The sequence below is a fragment of the Cannabis sativa genome, chromosome 7 (genome assembly GCF_029168945.1).
Source record: "Cannabis sativa cultivar Pink pepper isolate KNU-18-1 chromosome 7, ASM2916894v1, whole genome shotgun sequence".
In the NCBI taxonomy this organism is placed as follows: domain Eukaryota; kingdom Viridiplantae; phylum Streptophyta; class Magnoliopsida; order Rosales; family Cannabaceae; genus Cannabis; species Cannabis sativa.
In genome coordinates, this window is record NC_083607.1 from 531,866 (window position 1) to 557,271 (window position 25,406).

The 25,406-nt window shown below is 29.4% G+C and overlaps 3 protein-coding genes across 4 annotated transcripts; 2 read left to right on the forward strand and 1 right to left on the reverse strand.

Annotated features, from left to right (window-relative positions):
* Positions 1–5,744: 5,744 nt before the first annotated feature.
* Positions 5,745–10,053, forward strand: LOC115697683 (uncharacterized). Of its 2 annotated transcripts, none has more exons than XM_030624775.2 (7): positions 5,745–6,135; positions 6,381–6,449; positions 6,533–6,700; positions 7,019–7,189; positions 7,273–7,482; positions 8,868–8,956; positions 9,045–10,053. In XM_030624775.2, exons 1-7 carry the CDS (start codon positions 6,045–6,047, stop codon positions 9,708–9,710), a joined length of 1,464 nt encoding a protein of 487 aa, XP_030480635.2. In that variant the 5' UTR covers positions 5,745–6,044; the 3' UTR covers positions 9,711–10,053. The 2 variants fall into 2 exon arrangements, with proteins under 2 accessions (XP_030480635.2, XP_030480636.2); XM_030624776.2 differs by having other exon boundaries at positions 9,048–10,053.
* A 2,380-nt stretch (positions 10,054–12,433) lies between these two features.
* Positions 12,434–16,322, forward strand: LOC115698293 (uncharacterized). Its single transcript, XM_030625507.2, has 4 exons — positions 12,434–12,701; positions 14,227–14,349; positions 15,298–15,417; positions 15,954–16,322. Exons 1-4 carry the CDS (start codon positions 12,665–12,667, stop codon positions 16,016–16,018), a joined length of 345 nt encoding a protein of 114 aa, XP_030481367.1. The 5' UTR covers positions 12,434–12,664; the 3' UTR covers positions 16,019–16,322.
* Positions 16,323–20,374: 4,052 nt separating this feature from the next.
* On the reverse strand, positions 20,375–24,630 carry LOC115698040 (uncharacterized). Its single transcript, XM_030625226.2, has 8 exons — positions 24,452–24,630; positions 23,886–23,941; positions 23,683–23,807; positions 23,285–23,444; positions 22,211–22,626; positions 21,509–22,102; positions 21,097–21,226; positions 20,375–20,736 (listed from the first exon to the last, which is right to left on the reverse strand). Exons 1-8 carry the CDS (start codon positions 24,518–24,520, stop codon positions 20,592–20,594), a joined length of 1,695 nt encoding a protein of 564 aa, XP_030481086.2. The 5' UTR covers positions 24,521–24,630; the 3' UTR covers positions 20,375–20,591.
* Between the last annotated feature and the right edge of the window lie 776 nt (positions 24,631–25,406).

Below are 25,406 nucleotides of genomic sequence, written 5' to 3' on the forward strand. Positions count from 1 at the left end.
GTGTTGTTTAGGTTTAGAATTTTAGTAGTTGTTTCTTAATTACAAAAAGTGATGAAGTGAGAGGTTATGTAAAATTGTTTACATTGTTTCTTCTTTTTTTTTTTTATTCATTTATGTTTTCAATTTTATTTCATATTTATTATTCATTACTATTTTATATTCTCTATTTTTTTTTTGTTTCATTATGTTTCAGTTTTAGTTGTGAGTTTTATATATTTATTTTAATTTTATTTTTTTATTAGTAATAATTTAAAATAAAAATCATCTATTTTGTGATACTTAGTTCTAATCCTAATATTTCAATACAAATTCAAAAATAGTTTAATCATCATTTTTTTGTTCATTCTTTAGTTTTGACTAATAAAATGTATGCTTCTATATATATTAATATGCATAATAATGATAATTTTTTTTTAAGAATATGAAAATTTATTAATCATTATGTCTTAATCGAATTATTAAGACAATCGATCAATATTTGAATGTTATAATAAATCTTCATTATAATAAATATTCAAGAATTTAATTATTAATAAAAAAGTAAATTTTTATATTAATTAAATTGATAATATTGTGTAGGAATATGAGTAATCTTATAGCTTGAAATAAATAATTTACAAACACTATTCTTATGTTTGTATATTTTCATTATAAAAGAATTTATTAAATTTCAATAACACTATATATATGTGAATTGTACATAATATAGAAGATGTATCATGTAGTTCATAAGAGTTTTTTTATTGATCTTTCTTCTCTATTTTGTGTTAATTTGATTAACTATTTATTTTATTTTTCTCATTTAATTTGTGCATGTTTTTTCTATCTATTTATTAATAGAGATGGATGTAACCATTATTTTATTTTATTATTATATATGACATATATGTATTAAAATAGCAGTTACATGTATTAGTTTTATTGTCATTATAAAGCCTAAAATTCAATATGATAAAATATTAATAGGTAGTGGTGGTGACAAATATATTGGAAATAGGAGGTTTCAATTGCTCTTTGATATAATGATAAGGAATAATGGAACTTGCTTAGGAAGATATGAGGCTGAACTGTAAGTAAGTCAATGAGATTTGGACTTCAAGGATGGATAAAAAAAGAGTAAATACCATTTTGGATCCTGTGTTTTGCAAAAGTTACAGATTGGACCCTGTGTTTTGTTAAATGACAGAATTGACCCTGTATTTTCTAAAATAGTAAAAATAGGACCCTGAGCTTAATTTTTGACAACTTTTTTTTTAATACAACCAACTTGAAGACAATGCTTAATACGAACGTATACAAAAAATGTAAACAGTTTTGTCATAGCATTTTTAGATCGGATTATAATTAAGCTTTATTTTGACAAAAAATCAATTCAAGGTCTTATTTGTACTATTTCAAAAAATACAGGGTCCATTTTGTCATTTAACAAAATACAAGGTCCAATTAGTAACTTTTGTAAAATAGAGGGTCCAAAATGGTATTTATCCAAAAAAAATTAAGATGAATAGACTTTTTTTAAAAAAAAAAACAAAAAAAACACCAAATACACATGATTACATTTATGCAATTAATAATGAACAATATTATGAAGAAAAAAAATGACACATGAAAATGAGTTTATTATTTCTATTTGTTAGCAGGGTTAAAAATGAGTTTGAAAGATATTTTTGGTCTTTTAGCATCAATTTGAAGCTTCTCTTGCACACATCTTAACTTAGTTTAGCCTCTCAATAATAAAGTGAAGTATCTTTGTATATAATGAGAAACAGAGAGCGAGAGAAATAAGCAAGAAATAGAAATAATTTTTTTATTATTATGCTTAACTAAAGATATTTTGGTACCGCATGCCTTGATATAGACAGCAAATAAAGACCACGATTAGTTAGATAAAACTAACTAAAGTTCTAACAACCTAATGAGTACCTCAACTAACTTAATCAAATATAACTAATTTAATTAAAGTTAATTCTAATATGTGTAGAAAATAATTACTATTTATTTCTATTAATTAATTTAATTAATTAAAATAATAGAAATTTGTACATTTCATTTTTGTTTTCGTTATAATGATTCTCATCAATAGAGATAACAAAATTGAATTGAAATTCTTTTTCACATGTAGGATGTTCTTACTATGAAAATTTAAAGAAAAATAAGCATAATATAAAATTGTTGTCCGAATACTTCTTTCATCCATTAAGTATTTTATTTATTTTATTAGTTAATTCAATATAATATTTTAATAATATTGTTATAATTCATAATTTACAATAATCAAATATTTATATAATTTTTTAATATTTTAAATTTATATTTATTTATATGATTTTTCAATTAGTATAAAAATGTAAATCAATTAAAAAAGTTATAAAATTTGACAACACCGCGCGAAGCGCGGCTTAATTCCCTAGTATATATATAGAGGAAAAGTATTCTAATATCACTCTAAATAGTTTTATCTTTTCTATCTTTAATTTTCTATTTTCTTTTTTATTTTTTATTAAGTTTATAAATATTTATTTATCTTTTTACATTTTTTATCATTTCATTATTAATAATTATATTAATTAAATTTTTATAAAAAAATTTACATATATTTATTTTCTTATATTTTTTATCATTTTATATTAGTTAATAATTTTTTTGAAAACATATTAATTAATAATTTTTAAAAGTTAAACATGATTTTCTCTAAATTAGCCGTTATTATATGTCCTATTTCATAACATACTTAAGTTTTTATTTTATCCAATATTTATTTATTTGTGATTTCCAAAATCAAACCCATATGTAGTGAATAGGATAATCCTTAAGCTTAAACAAATTTGAAAAAAGAAAAAGTCAAATGACAAAATCATATAAATGTCCTAGTTAGGAGTAGTGTTATACATATGAATTGAGCTTTTTAACAATCACGTAAGGGTCATACATGAAAAAGATGTTGGCTTGATCGGGGTATCCATGGGATCACAATTAATATTTTTAAGTCTATCCAGATCTGATTAAATATTAAATTTTATCGTTCGATCTGATCTAATTCATTTCAGTCATTTAATCAATTTAACATTTATTAGATTGATTCTATTCATTGAATGTATTTTATGTATATCTATTGCAATAATTCAGGTTTATCAAATATTTTAAACCTAGTATTTTTTTTTACATCGGATTAGATCCATCCAATATTTTAGATCCAATATTTATTGAATTGGATTGAATTGAATTGGATACATTTAATCTAAAAAGAAAAGTAAAATTTTAATGTATACATATATTTTTTCACATATAATAACATAAAATCAAGTTACTCATCTAAACTAAATGAAAATATTAAATAGTTCGATTGAATATTGGATGTATTGAATTTTCGGACATCCCATCTAATATCCGATCTTATTTAATTGGATATTCAAAAATAATATCTAATTCGATCTGATCACAATTAGACATCCAATGTTTGACGGTCGGTTGTTATTGCATTGGATTGATTAATGCACACCCATAGGATTGGGCATGATGGTACGACACGAAAAATATGTGCTTAAGTACGACACGACACGACACGACACGTAAGAACAAATAAACTAGTTCAAAATACACGACACGATAAGCCTTAAAAGTACAACACAATACATTAAAAGAGCCTATAATAATAAATTGATTGTTTGAACATTATTCTTAAAATTAAGAACAATGTGTCTTTTAATATTCTCTGGAGCTTGTTTTGGATAGATATTTTTTTATCATTGTAACAAGTTCAAAGATGTTAATTTTGCCTAGTACTTTACATCTTGTAATGTTGTTACTTGTTACTTATTTTTTTGGCCAAACTTATCTTGTCGGCTAGTAGTAATGTGATTTGATAGCTCGATAATTCTAGTTGTATCCATTAATAGCTGATGTTATTTTTGAATAAATTTTTGCCCCTACTTTTTTAGAGTGTTTGCTTCTCTTAGTGTTTTTTTTATTTTTTTGAAAATAAAACGTTGCATAGATAAAGAAAACACTAGACCTCGCGGTCATTACAAAGGATAGATACACGTATGGAGGGAGACTCCATAAGTCCTGAAAAGTTTTGGGTGAAAGCCCATCTAGCCACATTATGGGCAGCAAAATTACAACCACGGGGAATAAAAGTAAAATTACAAGATAAAAAATAATTAGAGAGTTGATTACAAACAGACACATAATTACCAATGTTCCAAATATAATTTTGTCCTTTCAGAGCTTTGATAACCACTTATGAATCACTCTCCACTAAAACATAGTCATGCTTCCTGAGCCTTGCCGTGTCAAACATAGTCATGCTTCTCTTAGTGTTTGGTAGCTAAGACTTTCTCCTCAAATAAATAATTATATATTTGTCAATGATATATGTGTTTAAATTATAATAAAATTTAAATATAACATTAAATATTATAAATATATAATTAAAAATTAAAAATTAAAAGGCTAATTAGTAATTTTTCTCCCCGAATTTTGACATGTACTAAATCATACCTTTTGAACTTTTTTGACCGTTAAAATTCCCCCTAAACTATTAAGATTGTTAGATTTAAGGACTTTTATCTAATTTTAGTAAAAAAATTCTAACATAGATGAAAGTTTAGAGGGCATGATTTAGTACATATCAAAGTTTGAGGAGCATGATTTGGTAGATATCAAAGTCTGAGGAGTATGGTTTAGTACATAAACAATCACTGAAACAGTAAAATTGAATGAAATTAGACAAAAGTCCTTAAATTTAACAATCTCAATAGTTCAAAGGGAATTTTAACGGCCAACAAAATTCAGAGAGCATGATTTGAAATATGTCAAAGTTCGGGGGGAAAAATTACTAATTAGTCAAACTAAAATTATATATAAATATATTTATAGAGTGTGACTTAAAAATTTAAGTATAATGTCTATGATTTTTTTTTATTTGATTGTATACAAAAAATTATTAAAAATTATATAAAATTAATTGAAGCTACAAAGGGTACATATACTTAGTGTAAAAAAAAATATGGAAATAAAATACGAATTAGAGTCTTAATATGTTGATCCAAATAAAGCACGATACAAAATTATTGGACCTACGTGTGTATGGTGCTGAACTTACCCTTCAAAATTATCAACGTGAAGGTACACACAAATTTATAACACTAATAAAATGACAAAAAATCTATTTATTCCATCTTAAATATTATCCTTATACTATTTTTAGTTTTTAATTACCCCATGGAAAGAGAGATCAAAAGTGAGTGAAAGTATTATCTTTAAAAAAGTGACTAAAAAAGTAAAGATGAAAGTGTCAAAATTGTAAAGAAAAAGGATTGAAAAGAGTCCTAATTTATTTTAGTATATATTTTATGGGAAATTTACAAAAATACTGGAATTTGGGTTAACTGTTACAAAAATACTGTCACACGGAAATATTTTCAAAAATAATGTGTTTTTATAAAACACCAGTAAAACACAGAGCAGAATAACTCAAAACAATAGTAGAACACCAGTAAAACACCAGTAGAACACTAGTGAAAACTTAACACAGTATACTGCAGTATGAAACTTATAAAAAAACACAGTAAAAAAGTAAAAAATACCGCCTGGCAGTATTTTTATAAAAAAATAACAAAAGTTAGTATACCATGTAAATTTCCCTATTTCATCCTCCTATTTTATTTTTTCAAAAGTCATTTCCTTTCTAAAAAAAACTCTTTTAATTTTATTAATTTATTTTTTATCTTTTTAAAAAAGAGTAAAGTAGAAATAAAAAAGTATTTTTTATTTTATATTTTTAACAAAAAAAGATGTGTGAAAATTGCAGTGAAGTGAGTTCTGTTCCACTAGAGTTTGATGGTGGTGAGCTAAGCTAAGAACACAAACAAAGCCTCCTCTCATTCATTCACCACTTTGATGAAAAACCCAACCAAAATCAGAGAAGAAACTCACTTTCATCATCATTATCATTTTCACTCTCAACCCTTTTGATCTTTCTTCTTTCTATTTCTCTTTCCATTTTCTAGAGTTTAAATTTATAAAGAGAGAGAAAGAAAGCTATGAGAAGTTCCCTTTTCTTGTTGGCTCTCACAACACTTGTTTTTGCTTACACTCTTCACTTTCAATCTCTTGTTGATGCTGCTCCAGCTGGTAAGCTTTTTATAACATTTTTCATATTCCAAAGTTTGAATCTTTGATCTCTTTTTCTTAATGGGTATGTTGGGTTTTGTAGTATAATAATACCCATTTGAGGGTTTCACTTGAATCTTGCTTAATTTGTTATTCTCATTATGTTTTTAATCATCAAAAGGACAAACCCTTTTAATTTCAGCTTTTTCTGATCTGTTTTCGTAATGGGTATATTCTATATTTATGTATTTATATAACAATTTCAGGGCCATTGATAAAGCATTTGTCTACTCTTGTTAAATGGACCAGGTCATCCTCTAAAACAACCCAATCAGGTAAATTTGAGTTGAGCATATTACTGTTCATTCATTTCACTTTGTTTGGTAATTTTCATAAAGTTTTAGACATTTTTTTACAGATGGGAATTTTCTTCAGTTTGAAGATGGGTACTTAGTTGAAACTGTTCTTCAAGGGAATGATATTGGAGTTGAACCTTACAGAATTCGGGTTTCGGAAGATGGTGAATTGTTTGCTGTTGATTCTGTTAATAGCAATGTTGTCAAGATCACTCCACCATTGTCCCAATGTAATGTAACTCTTACTTATGATGGTGATGATGTTTTGTTCTGAAAAAGATTGATTTCGAAAATGAATGTAGTTTGCTTCCTTTGATTTAGCTTAGTGTAGATTTTACTTCGTACTTATATAATCTCTATTCATTTATGTTAGCATTAGTAAGATCTTGTAGTGATGATGATGGTTGTGTTATGAAGACTTGTTCTTATAAATTTCGGAATCTGAAAAAGCTAGATTTCGAAAATGAATGTAGTTTGTTTCTTTGGATTTAGCTTAGTGTAGATTTTACTTCATACTGTTCTACTTATCAATAATTTTTCGGTTGCAGATAGTAGGGCAAGATTGGTTGCTGGGTCATTCCAAGGTTACAAAGGGCATGTGGATGGAAAACCGAGCGATGCTCGTTTTAATCATCCCAAAGGTGTTACAATGGATGATAAGGGGAATGTTTATGTTGCTGATACTTTGAATCTCGCCATCAGAAAGATCAGTGATGCCGGTATGTAAATTTCTTCTTCACTTGGAACAATAACTGATGAAAGCTCTTTAAAATAACTGATAACATGATGGAAACTTTGGCAGGTGTTACAACGATTGCGGGAGGAAAATCAAATGTTGTGGGATACAGAGATGGACCGAGTGAAGATGCCAAATTCTCGAATGATTTCGATGTGGTATACATTCGGCCTACTTGTTCGTTGTTAGTTATCGATAGAGGAAATGCTGCTCTGCGTCAAATCTCTCTCAACGAGGAGGATTGTGATTATCAATACAGTTCGATTTCTCCCACAGGTTTGGATCTCATTCAGTGCTTTAGTTTATCCACTGCAATGGAATTCGTTTCTTTTTGTTATATTTTGAGCTTAGTTTCTCATCTCTAATGGAAATCAACTTATCTTGTCATAAATTCATAAGTGACATTAGCTAACATTCCTTTAGTATAATCGAATAAAAAATTAACCACAGAGCCAAGATTTTGTAGTTCTTGAAATTGAGACAATGCTGGTTAGAATGTATAGCTCATAAGCTGTCCCTCTTCTTGGTGATCCCGATACAATGGTTGGTCGGTTTAAAACCGAAAATTCTTTGTTTTGCTGGATTTTTAGGCACACCTTTTTCCTTTGATATTGGCTGTGCTATAACAAACGCCTCTTAAATTCCGTGCATCCACAATTCATAGCAAAATAAATATCCTCTTTTTAATCCAATTTTAGAATGCAAAGCACTTCATATGTTGGTTCATTGCTTTCTTTCATTGTTAGGCTTTATTTTGATTATTAAGTAGGTTTGGATTGAACACCATAGAGGATCCTTGGAAGGAAGTTTGAAGCAAAATTATAGTTACACGACGATCTTAAACACTCAGAAGAAAATACTAAAGATTCCTTAGAAAAGAAGAAGAAAAGACTAGACTAGACAAGTGAGCTATGTGCAAAGAAGATCTTTGCTAATCACTATGAGGTTCATATAATGGTGATTCCGTGCTAAAAATTATTGTATTTAGCTAGCATATTCGCTATTAAGAGCTAAGTTTATTGTATGTTGGTTATTCCTTTCTTTCATTGCTAGGCTTAATTTTGATTATTAAGTCGGTTTTGATTGCACACTATGGAGGATCTCGGAAGGAAGTTCAAAGCAAAAGAGTAGTGACGTGGCGATCTTATACTAAAGATTTCGTAAAAAGAAGAAGAAAACACTAGACTAGTGAACTATGTACAAAGAAGATTTTCGCTAATCACTATGAGGTTCACATAATGAATTGGTGCGAAACATAACTGTAATTTGCTAGCATATTCGCTACGAAGAGCTAAATATATGAATTTCAGTTGTGTGAATTGTAAGCTTAGTGTCTCATTCCTATGAAAGAACATTTTCCTTGTGTTTGTTTGTCTGCTGGAAAAAAGTTCAAGGTAGCAAAAATCAGCCTAAAAGCTTTTCTTGATACTAACTGTCGAGCTCTATCAATATCGGTAATGCCTTCTTTGGACTCTATCAATATAAGCAAAAATGCCTTCTTTCATTACAGCTGTTTTATCGAATTATCGTCAATGAAGCAACCTGCTAACAGTTAGATGAATCTGTAGACTTGTCCATTTCTGTATTATTCTTTTTAATGACAGTTTGATTGCTTAGTGAAGGGGTCTTTTATCTGACTATCGATTTTGGTTTTTGGGCAGATGTTCTTATGGTTATCGGTGCTGTCTTGGTAGGATACGCTACATGCTTGCTTCAGCAGGGATTCGGACCATCTTTCTTCCCGAAAATGGTACCTTAACCATCCCACCGAACTCTCTTTAAGTATGGTTAATTTTTCGCTAGCAAATAGGTTCATCTAATGCAATTTAATGTTTCAGCAGCCATTAGAGAATGATATTAACGGGAAACCAAGCGAGGAGAAACTCATTCCCGTCATGGAAGGCACGAAAGATGAACCGGGATGGCCATCTTTTGGACAACTCATCATTGATCTATCGAAGCTCGGGCTTGAAATGTTGGGTGGATTGTTTCTTTACTTTGTTCCCTCTCGTTTGAGATCCATTAATGGCGCTAAGAAAGGCCTCACACCTTTGAAAGATACTCTCAAGATGCCAGAAGACATAGTCAAGCCTCCTCCTCCATCTATGCAGAGACAAAGTGCTCCTGTGCCTATTACCGAAACTCGCCATGTCCATGCACCACCCAATGTAAGTGATAATAATAAGTATTCAGATTTGAAGCCCGCTAAGATTAAATCGAGCAGTTTTAAGGATCCATCATTGTCAAGCAAACACCGATCCTCGAAAAGACAGGAGTATGCTGAATTTTATGGTTCGGGTGAAGTGGCCCCGCCTCCTAGTGGAAGGTCTAAGAGCCAAAAGGAAAGAACAAGACATCGTCAGCAGCGTGAGAAGAGTGGCGAGGTAGTTTTTGGAGAGCCGAAACCTGCTTCTGAGGTTAAGCCGGTGAATTATGACAACCCGAAATTCGATCATTACAACATGAGGGCAAGGTATGCACCTGATGGTTCCTTCCGATTTTGAGTAACTCTACAGCTATGTTGGATTGGATTTTCGAAAAATGCCATTCATTTTCGAGCTTTTCCGAAGATCAAGTTCTTTAAAGTCTGTCTGTCTGTAACTAATGATGTATGTTTTAGAAAGAAAAAGAAAAAAAAAAAAAAGAAATACTGATAGGATTGAAAAATCAACAACAATTAACTGATGATTTTAGTTGTTGAGAGAAGCTTTTGACCATGTTGTTGTAGAAGATTGAAAGCCATTTTTATGTACTAAAAGTTGTTGGTAAGCTCAAAATGTACTGAAGTTCTTCTCTTTTGTATGATTTTTGCTTGAATGGGTTGAATTGAAATTTCTTAAAGCAAAAGATTAAGGCTGTGTTTGGTAGAGAGTAGAGAAAGTTGGAGGGAAAGTAAGAAGAAAGAAAATCACTTTTCTTCTGTACTTTTTTGGTAAATGGAAGTTTTTAGGTACATAAAGATATCGCTAAACAAATATAAATAGGAAAATCACTTCTTTTTTTCCATACTTGTTTGGCAAGAAATGGAAATGAAGAGAATAAAGTCATCTTTTTTATTTTTCATATACATATTTAGAAAAATTTGTAAATTTTATTATTGCAAATTAGCCACAAGAATAGTTTGCAAATTAGTAGGAACATGCCTTCTACTATAATTACGATTTGAGGATAAATAAGTAGATTAAGTTAAATAATTGACCGTCTTATTTACAGATCGTTTGACAAAAAAAAAGAAGTTTTTGCCATCAGAATAATAAGATTAAGAAGGAAATATATAAGATGAAAATTATTACGGAAAAGATTGATTAAAACTTGACAATTAAACTCAATAACAAAGCGTTTAATTATATATGAATTTATTTGTAAAATGAGTATTTTTCTACTAATTTTCTTTTCTTCAATTCTAATTTTTTCCTTTTCTTTACCAAAAACATTGCAAAGATCAAACCTTTAACAAATTAGAGGGTAAAGCAAATGTTGTTAGAGATAAGTATTAACAAAGTGGGTGGATGATTAAAAAAATGAGTTTTTGTTTTAGTTGATGATGAAGTCATTTTCATTTATGATTGTAAAAAGTAGATAACAAAAAGGGCAACTTTGCTTCTTCATTGTCATAATTTTCTTGTTCTATCATATCCATATTTGATTTTTAATTTTTTTTTTTTTTTTGAGTTGATATGTCAAAATCATTTTTGGGTAAGGATAATGATTTTTGGACAAAAAAAGTGAAGTTCATTCATGTATATTAATCTTTGGTGGTTGGTGTATATATATATATGATATGTATATGTCTCTATCACGGGTATCTTGCTCTCCCTCTCTCACATACATTTTTTTTAGTTTATTTTTAAAATATATATTTAATTTTACTAATATTTTTTTCTTCTAATAAAAAATTATCGTATTATTATTCTTTAAATAATTAATTTACGACATAAATACTTAAATTTAACTCTCGATTGCAGATAAATTTAACAGTAATAATACTAAGTTATATTTTTGAAATTTCGTACTTAAATGTTAAGTGTCAAGTCATTATCTAAGTAATATTTCTTATTAGTATTTTTAAATAAAAATTTAATGATTTCGACCAATCAAAATGTCACATAGTCATTAGTTTGACACTTCACAGTATTTACGAAAGTTTTAAAAATATAACTTAAATATTATTACTATAAAAATTAAACTTTAATAGTTATCTGCATTAAAAAATTAAATTTAAGTATTTATATTGTTATTTTAATTTTTACTATATTATCCTATTGAAAAAAATAATTTCATGTTGTTATTTTTTTTTAAATATAATGATAATAAAGAAAGAAAATTTGTGGGCAAACACCATCCAACCACACAACTTTTATGTCCAATTATGCATTGTCTTGTTATTATTTAAAGATTTATTTTAGGTTATATAATAAATGCAAAGTTGCTCATTTTCACTAAATAATAATAATAATAAATTATGAAATTATTATGGTAAAATTGGATAGTGGCCAATTAATTAATTTTTGTTATTAATGATTTTTATCTACTAAAGAAAGGTACATCAAATCTCCAACCATTGATTTTTTTATTTATTTATTATTTAATTTACTTGAAGTATTCTTCTAAATAAAAAAATAATAATTACTATTGTAATTATTACTTAAATAATTCTCCTACCCATAGAAAACATTGGCCATCTAATTTTAATAATTTGTTATAACATATAATCAACATTTTATATTTGTTCATTTTCTCATTCCAATTTTGTTAAACAAATATATAAATACAACAAAAATTAATATACAAAATATCATTTTGGGTAAGTATTTATATAAATTAATAACTAACCAACCTTTATTTTAGAGAATTATAAGAACAACTTTCTACTTTATAAAATAAATAAAAAATCAACCATAATATATATAGTTAATTTTTATACACTTTTTATAGAAAAATAAAAATATCAATTTTGGTATTTAGCTAAGTAGATAAGATTAAAATGGTATATTTTTATTTTTCAAATTAAAGAAAATAAAAAAGACCAACCCTCAAGAACATGACAGCCAACTACTATTACTACTTTCTCTTTCTTTTCCCAATAATTAAATTTTAAAAGCAAAATAAATAAATAAATAAATAAAAAGTTTAGCATAATTGAACAATGATTACTAAAATAATAAACAAAAATAGAAAAATAATTAATTAATTAAATAAATAAATAAAAAAAGGAATAAGAAGAAGAAGAATCTAATTTCCCCATTTTTGGGTCTTTGCTGTTTCTTTCTTTGGTTTTTTTTTTTTTTTTTAAAAAAAAAAAATTAATAAATAAAAATTCAATTTTTAATTTAAAGTTTAAATTTTTAAGCTTAAAACTGACCGGAAAATTTGCAGAGAATCTCACCGGAGATTTTCTTTTTTGTGTTTGGTTACTCAGAAAGTGAAAAGCTTTGAGATTTTTCTTCTTCATCTGGAAATGGGTTGTGCTGGATCTTCACAGACCAAAGGCGATGGTAAGCTCATTTCTTCTTCTAATTTCAATTTCGATGTTTGATTATTTGATTCTGTTTGGTTGTTTAGAAGAAAAAGCTTGAATCTTTTGTTGATTGAATTTAATTTGATAAGTATATTGTGGGGATTTTGGATTATTGGTTGAATGAAATAGTGAAGTGAGTTTATTTGTACATTAGGTTTTGTGAGATTGTTAAGCTTTGAAATTTTGCTTTTGAGTAAAGGAAATTCAGAAGTTTGTTTGTTTGTTCTTTTTCTTTTCTTAACCTAATTGTTGTTTTGAGATTCAATGCTTTCTTTGAAACAAAGATGGGTTTGATATAGTGATTATTAAGATGATGATGATGATGTTCATGAGTTTAAACAAATTTATTAAGTGAGGTTTGTTCATGGAAATGATTGTGTTCTTGTTACAAATATTGGGAAAAAAACCAGTCTTTTTTATTGTTAACATGATCAGAATACATGAGATAAATCCATGCTTAGGGTTCATAATCATGTTCATAAGTTGCTTCATCCGTTTTGTTTTATGAAACCGAAAGTTGGGCAGAACTAAATGCTCTTGCCCTTGTTGATGATCCTTTACTCCAACAACATCTAGGGTTTTACTCCAACAATGAAATGTCTCACTCCGGGGAGTAACCCTTATCAGGGAATAACCGAAATTCAGGCAACTAAATACTCTTTCCCTTGTTGACGATCCTCTACTCTGACAGCATCTAGGGTTTTACTCCAACAATGAAATATCTCACTCTGGGGAGTAGCCCTTATTAGGGAATAACTGAAATTCGGGCAAATAAATACTCTTGCCCTTGTTGACGATCCTTTACTCTGACATCATCTAGGGTTTTACTCCAACAATGAAATATCTCACTTCGGGGAGTAACCCTTATTAGGGAATAACCGAAATTTGGGCAACTAAATACTTTGCCCTTGTGCACGATCCTTTACCCTGACAGCATCTAGGGTTTTACTCCAACAATGTGATATCTCACTTCGGGGGAGTAACCCTTATTAGGGAATCCCATAATTGTGCAATGATTATTGCTAGGCGCCGCATTTTTCAACTTTGATTCCTTAATTAAGTTTATTTCAAAATAGGCTTTAAATTCAATTGCCTTAGCATAACCCTTCAAGTTGCAAGGCGCCCCCGAATCTTGCATTGTTCCTTATTAGATTATTTCATGTTATGCTTTAAATTCAATTGTTTCGGTATGTGCTTGCAAGGTGCAGCGTTTTACTTTGTTTCCTTATTAATTTTGTCTTAACAAAATAAGCTTTAAACTTGCTAGGTGCCGCATAATTTACTTTGATTCCTTGTTAGTTTATTTCGATATAAGGTTTAAGATCTTACCGAATAAGGGATTGATATGCATTGTAGATAATTAGAGCTTAGCTCGACGAACCTATAGTTCCTTTACTGATAATTAAAGAGAAAAAGTCTTGGTAGTATGTTGTTGTTTTGAATTTTCTCCAAATAGAAGAGTTGATATGGTAAATAATAATTGGAACTGTGAACCGAAACAGGGGCTGTGAAAAAGATTCGGAAACCCAAACCTTGGAAGCACCCGCAACCAATAACAAAGACTCAGCTCATGCAGTTGCGTGAAGAGTTTTGGGACACTGCTCCTCATTATGGTGGCAGGAAAGGTACTGCTAACTCAGAATCTATGATCATGCATGATATTGAAAGTTCTCTTACCTTGTTCTGTTATTACATAGAAATATTGTATATCATATCAAAGCCATGAGTTTTACCTAACTATATAATAAGAAGTACTTTGTTGATGATGATAAGTTTATGTTTTGCATTTGAATTGATGATGAGTGTTGTGTTGGTCTTTCTCTGCTCTGCACAACTTATTTTGGGAAGAAGATAAAAATAGATTGGTGTGCAGGACTCGACTCGATCTGTCAGTTAAACTTACTGATTAGTAAATGGCATTTCATTTCACAGGTTAAAGTTAAGTATACAAATATTTGGCCCGAATTACTCAAATTAGCTGTTCATTTATATTGCTATCTACAGAAATATTAGATGTACATCATTTTTTTTTAAGCTTGAAGAAAGTTCAGATGTTGATAGATTATAGTCATTGTCATTGAAAAACTTGAAGAAAGTGGTTATTGTTCTTCTGGTCCAATGGTTGGATTCGTATTGTTTACTCGGTAGTTTAAGTTGTTCTCGAGCCATTCTTCAACACCTTACATTATGCTTGAGTCAAACAATTCGAAACCTCCTCTTAAAAATTTACTTCACTTATGTTAATGTGAGTCTTTATGACTTCTAACTCGATTATTCATGTACAAAGTTTTCTTGGTTAAGCCCCCAATTTGCTCATCTATGTTTGTTTCATGTGTAGATAATTGAGCTGTGGTTCATCTAATTCTATATTCCTAATAACATCAGACCTTCATACTGTCTTGCAAACCATTTTCTCTTTGGCATCAATTCTTCACTTACCGAAATTGAATTTAGTTTTCAGAACTTTTCTTTTATTCTTCTGGTGATTACTTGTTTGGCTTTGCATTGATAAACATGTTTGATTATTTTCATGCTTGTATCTGAAATATGGTTTTCATTTTACACCACAATAGAGATTTGGGATGCGCTACGAGCTGCAGCGGAAGCTGATCTAACTCTTGCTCAAGCAATTGTAGACAGTGCTGGTGTCATCATTCAAAGTGCAGATTTGACAATTTGTTATGACGAAAGAGGTATCGAATTTCATCCACATTCTTTTCATTTTCTACATATGCAATGAAACACCCTTTAAGATTATGAGAAAAAGGTAGGCCATTTAAGATTGTTTTTCCTTGAAACCAAATCATGCCTCCCGAACTTTTATAGGCTGTTAAAAATCTCTCCTGAACTATTAAGATTGTTAGATTTAAAGATCTATATCAAATTTCGTTTAATTTTGCTAACAAGACGATTGCCTGTATACTAAATCGTAGCCCTCGAATTTTTATGTTTAACAAATCGTCTCTCCTGAACTTTTATCCATATTAGGTTCCCATTAGTACAATTAGACAAAAGTCCTTTTAACAATCTCAATAGTTCAGGAGAGATTTTTAACGGCTTGAAAAGTTCAGGAAATATAATTTAGTACATATCAAAGTTCGGGGAGCAAAAATGAAAAAATATGTTAAAGGGATACAAATTCAAACTTACAATTTAAGATATTTCGTTTTCATTTGTATATTTTTCTTCATACTCAATCCTAAACTACTAAGTGTTGTGTTGTATGTAGGTGCAAAATATGAGCTACCAAAGTATGTTTTGAGTGAGCCAACCAACTTGATTCGAGATGGTTAAATAACAAGAATAGAGGAGAGGACTTTACTACCAAAATTTGGGAGCAAGATTTGAATGTAAATCCATCCAATCCAATGTATATTATATATTCTCTCATTCACTTTCATATCTTTTTTAGTCTTTTGCTTTTTCATCATGCCTTATGAACTCAAATTTTTAAGAAAGTTTCTTGCTACTATTGCTAATTAATTAGACAAGAATGTTTTTTCTTTCACATTTTGTTTTGGATTTGTTTCTCAAGTTCTTGTTTTTGTTGTTAGGATAAACCATTATATCAATTAATAAGAAGAGATTAAATTTTATATCTTCACAACTTGCCATTGATATTAGTTTTGATGTGATTTATGGGCAAGGCAAGGTTTCATCATATGTATTCATATCTTTTTATCTAAGATTTTATCATTGTTTTCCTTTTAATTATTAGAATAAATAGCGGTATAAGTACTTAAAAATTTGAATTTATAAGTAGTATAAATTTAATGATTTTTTTAGTGGCGTAAGTAGCTAATGTTTATAAAATTGTAATTTTTGTCCAATTTCGTTAGTATAAACTATGTTAGTATTTCAAACAGGGTACATATAAGGTTAAGATTCTAAATCATTTTATTTGGATGGAAACATGCAGTATCAATCAATTACAATTACTTTCAAATTTTTTTTTTCATAAATTCAAAACAGTTGGTACTAACGAAACTGAACGAAAATTACAATTTTACAAATATTAGGTACTTGTGTTGCCAAAAGAAATCATTGAGTTTATGACGCTTAGAAACTCAAAATTTTAAGTATTTACACCACAATTATTCCTTATTATTATTGTTGTTGCTGCATGTTTACTTAAAAGGAATGGAAATATTCTCATTCAATCACAGAAGCAACCTAAACTATAAATTAAAAAAAAAGTTTAAAAATGGTAAGGAAAAACAATTAAAATATTTGAAGTAAAAATGAAAGAAAAAACAATTAAAAAAAATTGAAAAACTTCACAAACACACGACTTAATATACTTAATGTGCCCTAATGCATAAAAAAAACTTAAAAACGATAGTAGTAAAAATTTATATTCAATGTTCTGAGATGGCAGATAAGTACATATTAGATCTATTTGAAGTAAAAATATAAGAAAAAAATGATTAAAATGATTATGAAAAAATTCGCACATGGTCTAGCATACCCCAAATACTCTCATTGCATTAACCCAAGTTAAAAAATAAGATTAGTAAAAAAACTTAATTTTAATATCAAGGGATTAGTAGAAAGTATATATTGGATTCCTTTGAAGTAAAAACAAAATGGATTCCTTTGAAGTTGAAACTGATTCATTGGTCACTGTTCAGGCTATAAATGGATCAGTTCAAATGCCATCTCAGTTTGGGTTGATTGTTCAAGACTGTCGTCTGTTATTATCTGAATTACAAAATGTGTTTATTTCTTTTGTTAAACGATCTGCAAATAGGGCTGCTCATTGTCTTGCAAGGCAATCCTGTTTTATGTCAGATTGTATGTTTGATGAGTTCTCTGCTCCATCAAATTTGATTTCAATTGTAAGGGATGATCTTATCTTAAGTTAAATAAAACTTTACCCTTTCCTCAAAAAAAAAAAAAAAAAAAACAAAAGGAAAAACTACTAAAAAAATTCAAAATATCACACACCACCTAATATACACTAAATGCACTCATGCATCAAACTAAAGTTGAAAAACTTAATTTCAATAGAGAGGGTGGTTGTGAATTACTTATAAGATCTATCTATAACAAAAACAAAAGAAAAAATGATTAAAAAATTTCGATAAATATTCACACAGCCTAATATACACGAAATACTCTCATATGTTAACGAAAAAATAAAAATAGGATTAATAAAATTAAATTTCAATACCAGCGATTGCTAAAACTTACATATTATATCCCTTGAAGCAAAAGCAAAAGAAAAAACAATTAATTTTTTTTTTTAAAAAAAAAAATCACAAACGACCTAATATACCCTAAAAGTCCTCAAGCATCAACTAAAGTTAGAAATGGAATAAGTTAAAACTTAATTTAAATTAGGAAAAATGGCTGAGAAATACTTATTAGATCCATTTAAAGCAAAAATAAAAGAAAAAAAATATTCACACACAACTTAGTATAGCCCAAATGCCCCGATACATACCACAAACTAAAAAATAGTAGTAAAAACTTATTTTTAATATCGATGGATGATCGAGAAGTACATATTAGATCCTTTTAAAGAAAAAACAAAAGAAAAAATGATTTAGAAAATTAATAAAAATTCAACAACGACCATATATACCTCAAATGTCATCGAACATTAACTAAAGTTAAAATTTGAATAAGTTAAAACTTAATTTCAATTGTGAAGGATGGATGTAAAGTACTCATTGGATCCATTTAAAGGAAAAATAAAAGAAAAAAAGATTAAAAAAATTTAAAGAAAAATCACAAATGGCCTAATATACCATAAATGTCCTCGAGCATCAACAAAAGTTAAAAATGAAATAAGTTAAAACTTAATTTCAATTACAAAAGATGGTTGGGCAATATTTATTGGATCCATTTGAAGAAAAAATAATAAAAAAAAAAGATTAAAGAAAATTAAAAAAAAATATTCACATGCGGCCTAATATACCTCATATGCTCATTTACATTAACCAAACTAAAAAATAGGAGTAGTAAAAACTTATTTTTAATGTCGAGAGATTGCCAAGAGGTGCATATTAAATCCCTTTATAGCAAACGCAAAAGAAAAAATGATTAAAAAAAATTCGATAAAAATTCAACAATGACTTTACATACCTCAAATGCCATCAAGCATTAATTAAAGTTAAAAATGGGATAAGTTAAAACTTAATTTCATTTGCGAAGGATGGATGTGAAGTACTCGTTGGATCAATTTAAAAGAACAAAAAAGATTAAATTAATTTAAAAAAAATTCAAAAACGGCCTAATATACCCTAAATGTCCTCGAGTATCAACTAAAGTTAAAAATAAGAAAAGTTAATACATAATTTTAATTACGAAAGATGGCTGGACAGTACTTATTAGATCCATTTGAAGCAAAAATAAAAGAAAAAAAGATATTGAAAAAAAATATTCACAAACGGCCTAAAATATGGATGGTCGAGAAGTACATATTAAATCCCTTTAAAGCAAAAGCAAAAGAAAAAATGATTAAAAAATTTTGAAAAAAAATCACAAACGGCCTAATATACCTCAAATGCACTTGAGCAAAACTAAAGTTAAAAATAGGGTGAGTTATTTGCGGCATAACCTCCTTAAGTAGTCAGGTTTTTGCAACTAACTCCCAATTCTAAAATTTTGGTAGTAAAACCTCCTAAACCCAAGTTCTGTTAGCACTTAACCATTTCCATCTATTTTTGGCGGTTAACTGCCATGGTGGAATGTCCACGTGTACACAATGTACACGTGACACAATTTTATTGGTCCACGTAAATAAATATTTAAAAAAAATAAAAAATTAATTATTTTAAAAATAAAAAATTAAAAATTAAAAATTAAAAATTAAAAATTTTCTTTTTCTTTAAAAATTAAAAAAAAAAACTTAAAAAAATAAAATTTTAATAAAAACCCTAATTCCCTCTTTCTTTGCGCCAAAGTGTAACAATCATTATTCTTTTTTGGTCAATTTGCAAAACTTTTTTAAAGTAAAAAATAATGCTAGGAGCACCTACATCAAATGCTTTAAAATAGAAAATCTTTAAAATATTTAAAGAACCAAACTAAAAAAACATACTACATTTTAAAATTTCTTTAAAATTTAGTATTCATGTTGTTCATTTATAGAATACTACTCATTGCTCTAAACATATTTTATTAAGAGAATTGCTAAAAGACACTATTAGTGCCTAGCACCATCCTCGTGTCTTACCGCCATTAGTGTCATTAAGTATCAGATTCCATATAACTTAAGAAAATAACTTTTAAAGAATATTGCTAACCAATCGTGAATCGCCACTTGTAAAATGTTCTAGGCACTACTGGTACCCAATAGCAATGCTCTTTTATTAATTGTTTGTAGTTTTAAGTTTTAACTTTACTTTTTTATATGGGGATATGTATAAATATTAATATTATATGTTTGAAATGAATAAAATATATTAAAATTTTAGTGATGTATTTTAAAAAAGTGATATATGATGTAATATAAAAATTTGAAGTAAAATAGAAAAAGTAGAATTTTATCCTTTTTCACATATTATAACTTTTTTAACTTCACTTTTAAATGATAGATTATATAAATTGATACATGATTTCTTTTTTAGTAAGGTTATATTGGAAAATATATTCAGCATTATTAGAATATGAAACCAAAAGCAAGAACATCTCACTAGACAATTAAGGTTGAAAAAGACTCACTCACACTTAATATAGGAAAATTCTAACAAAGGAAAGATTCATATGTACAAAACAAAGCCATCAAAATGGCCAAAAAGTTTAAAACACTAACTAATTCACAATATCTGGGCTACATCACATGGACAACAATTCAATCCAACCCAAAATAACTAAAGAATTTGAAAGGCTTTCCATTCCATTCCATTCCATCTCGTCCTCAAGCTTTCTTCTTGAAGAAAGAAAGAATGTTGCCTTGCTTCGGATCCTTGATTCCGGTTTTCTTGTTTGCCCCTTTACCTGTTTGATTTGACGGGGCAGTGTTTCCTCCAACTGCGGGTGACTTCTTAGCCACTGCTGGCGGTCTGGATTTATAAAAATCAGAAGAAACGAGTCAGTCACAGCCTTCCATTAACATGTATGTTTGGGAAACCTCATTCAAAGACGGTTACAAGATGAAGAAGCATTAACATGCTTTCCCTCATTTTGAATGCAAAAGGAATGACGCTCTTCGGCCAAGATGTTGACCGTACATACAGATACAAACACCCTTTCCCTCACTTGAATTAAATCATACAAAACAAAGCTGGTTTGGCTATATTTATTTTGAAAAAACCAAAATTGAACATGGTATGAAACATAGAAGTAAATAAATAACATGGTAGCAATAAAAAGAAGTATTAGTATTGGAATATCAGTAAAATATTATAAACAAATTCAAATACCTGCTGGGGACACTATTATTCTCAGCTTTCTTCACTGTACCACTGCCAGCTTTCTCTGCTTGATCATTTTTAGCCTTTTCGGCTGTTGCTGCTGCTGCTGTATCCTCACCCTCCCAGATAACCTCAGTCACTGTTAACATAGTACAAAGATGACTAAGAATTTAATTTTATGAACAATTTAAGGTTGATACATATTCTCTTACTGTAACAGTAACAGCAGGAATAACAAAACATGAATCGGTAGAAATCTTATACTCTATAGGAGAAAAAATAAAGCTCAGGATGATAATAGTGCACACTTCTCCCAAATCTAGTTGAATAAAGAAACCTTTTTTAAAATCGGTTATCTAATACAGTTAACAAGTGATTCGGTATAAAAAAGAAATATTTTGAAACTGAGGCAGCAGTGTACCTTCTCTTCCACGATCATCAATTCGTGTCTTCAACACCTTTCTTCTTTTAGGCGAATCTGGAGTAGCCTTCGATGGTTTATCATTTTTGTTCACACCGTTTTCCTGAACAGAGCTGTGTGTTACTTTATCCCTTTTATTCACACCATTTTCCGGAACAGAGGTATTTGTTAGTTTATCCTTTTTGTTCACATTTTTATCCTCTTTGGGGGAAGTCCCTTTAGTTCTGTCAGTGGGAACAGTTGAAGAATCTTCTTTCAACAATGGGATAGATTGTTCGTTTATTGTCACATTTTTCTTGACCTCTAATTTATCTTCCACACATTTGTCAAGGTCTAATTTCGATTTCTCTGGAAACAAAGTTTCAATACTCTCTTTCAGATCCCGACTAGATTTCCCCGTGTCTGGTGATGCTAAGTTAACTGCATCTTCAAATTCATCGTCTGAGAAATCCATAATCATCCTTCTTTTTCTAGTGGCTTCACCATTGGATGCTCTCTTGAATTTCATATCTTGGCCATCATCATCATCATCACTATTGACACCCTCTACCGCTACTGCTTCTCGAGCACTAATCTGAGCATCTGCACAAGCTCCTGCAACAAAAAAACATTTCTCCGAAACTCATCTATTAAGGTCAAGGAAAGAAAAGAAAATTAACTTATTATATATAACTCCATAGCATAAACCGAAAGTGAACTAACCATTAGTAGTTTCCGATGGACAACTAGGCTTGGATTTTGCTGATGCTCGGCTCCAAAAATTAGCCAGTGAACCATCTGTACCAGAAGAGCTTTTACTGTTCTGAGCTTTCTTTTTGTTGGCAGGAACATGAGGATCTTTATCTTTACTTATAGTTGGTTTGTTAGCAAGATCGTGAACTCCCGTCCCAGTAGTTTCGCTTTTAACTTCTTTTACCACATTGGGAGATGGAATACCAACTTTTGAGCCACGTTGTTCTGTCTTTTCTTGCACGGATTGTCGAGCTGCACCATTTTGACGAGCCAAATCACTTTTTGATGGATTAAGGCCTCCTCCACTTTGAGGCTTGGGAGTTGAAACAATGGATGGAGTTCCATCTACATTACGCTTAATAAAGTCACTGCTAATTGCACAAAACCTGAAGAAGCGCGGAAATGAGCATGGAAAGAAACATGTGACATATGACATTATATACAAAGCAAATCAATCGAAAGATTTAACTTGGGATAACTTTAATAGAATGAGCACAGATAAAAATGACCCCCAAAGTCGAAAATATAGGTTCTCCCTGGAAAACTCTATATGCATTCCCAAAAAAATGAAGCATGGTTTAGCTTTGTACAATTTCCTACATTTCTTGAGTTTCAATGCAATTTCCTTAGCATGGCAAAGATCTTACTGTTTAATTTCAACAAAGATGTTGTATTAATGTAATTAAATGACAAAAGATAAGAATTTAGAAGATTTAAGAGAAAACGTGTCGAGTACCAATGCAATTACTTCAATGTAGTTATAAGTTTTGGTATCAAGCAAAAATTTCTTAGTTAACATAGAAAATTAAATAATCTTTGAACGCATTTATATCATTTAATACAGTATGAGTTAACAGAATCATCCGAAATCTCATTCCGCTACAAGATTTAACTACTAACTCTAAGCTATTGATAACTAAAAGGAATTTAATGTCCAAACTAAGGCATCACTCTTTTAATGCATAACTTAAACCACTGTCTTACGGTATGGAGAAATACCACGAGTTCAATAGTTTGTTATCTCAAGACTCGATGAGCATATACCTGTTATCCCTCAAGCAATTGTCAACCGTTGAAGGCTGCTTAAAGAGCTCTTCTGCTTGTACAAATTCAGCATTCCAAAGTACAGCTGCATCCTTTGGGATGCAAGCTTGCACGCTATAAACCTGAACTGAACACGTGCCATCAAATTCTTGTTTCGCTTCTGCATAAAAAGTCAAGAGGAAAAGAGTCCAAAATTACATTATTTCTCCCTAAATAAAAGGAACCATTCAAATATATGCAAGAAAACAAACGATAGCTCATAACAAACACATTTGTGTCCTCTTGAAGTGTCAACAATCTTATTCTGACCGAGAAAAGAAAAACAGCTTGAAAATTCAAAATTCTACTGTCTCTAGTGCAGACATACCAGAAAATAACCTTAATAAGAAAAACAATACCTGCAAGTTTAGGCCCCGAAACAAGCTTTATATGATAGATTTGAGGATTACTCTTCAACCAGCCAGACAAGGCATACACCACTTCCAATTCATTTCCATGTTTTTCCACAAATTCTTCAAGCAGCCTAGAGACAAACTAACTTTCAATAACATGGGGTAAAAAGATACAGAAGAAAAAAGGCTTATAATAGATACTTCTCTACCTTTTTGCAGCATTTGATGATAACAAGTAATTTCGACTTAGCCATTTATATGAAACCTGATGAAACAAAACTAATACTAATCAAACTTTCATCCAAATAAAATATAAGTAACAAAACAACGATCCCAGCTGAAACAATTACTCAAATACAACATACTTGACTAAATTTGAGATATTTACACTGCTAAGGGGAAATGTCAATGTTAACAAGTCAAAGAAGTCGAGAAATTTGTTGCTATTTATGCCAATCAAAAAGAAAACTTGGTCTGAATAAGAGTCTAAATATGAAGATTGTGATAAGCATAAAGCAAAAAAAAAAAAAATCTCAAACAAAAATTTAAACTTATATCAAACACCAAAAGATATGATTTTTCAACAGAGCCCAATTCATACCTCAATAACCCATTAATAAAAAACCCTACTTTTGTTGAGATTAACGCCTTGGCAACAGATAATTCAAAAGAGAAAACCTAATTGATAGAGTAAGATTCACGAAACGACCAAATCATAGAAATAACACGAAATCGGCATTGAAAATAAAAATTGAGAGTGAGAGAAGATGGGTACCACTTGGAGTTGATCAGAGACGAGGGATTGAAGGTCTTGAATTATCCCTAGGGTTTCGATTTGCGCCATTGAAGAAGAGAGTGTGAATAGAGAGAGAGAGAGAGAGAGAGAGAGAGAGAAGAATGAGTCGTTAATATGTTTCCCTCCTAATTCTCAATCCCTTTCCCGCCCATTCATTTATTCCACGTGCTATTTATACTTCTTGTAAATTCTACAACACTTATTTATTTCGGCATTCGAAAAAAAAAATAAGGACATTCTATAAATTTAGATAAATTTAACACGTCGAAAACAAATTTATTACATGTATGACATTGGTTTCTATACTATAAATTAAGTCAAAATTCTCAAAATTTTGTAAGATATTTTAAATAACTATAACATACATCACTGTGTAAAAAAAATTAGACTAAATTTTTTCTCTGAATACCGAAATAAATAAAAAGTATATTGATACATCTTTTTTAGATAGGTGTATTGTAGAAATACCCTATACTTCATATGCTTTCACAAAGTTTCATTGAATATTGTCATTAAGTAATAATAGATGACAATTGGATCGCCGTGGACTCTTGTAAATAGTTAGCGATATTTTATAATACTTATTACATTAAATTATGTGAGAGTGTGAAACTCAATATTTAATTATACTAATAAAAATACGACACTCACTAATATAGACACTTATTGACAGGGCCGGCCCTGAGCATAGGCAGGCTAGGCCTGTGCTTAGGGCCCACCTAGTCCAGGGCCCCCAAAAAAAATTTCCCTTTTAAAATTACACAATTTTTTTTTGCAGATTTTGAAAAATACTATTTTTTTTCTAAATAAGGGCCCAAAAATAATTTTTTTCTTATAACCCACTAAATTTTAGGGGCAGCCTGCTTATTGACTATGAGGGGCTATACCCTTTTCTCCAAATAAAATTCTATATACATTTTTACATATATATATT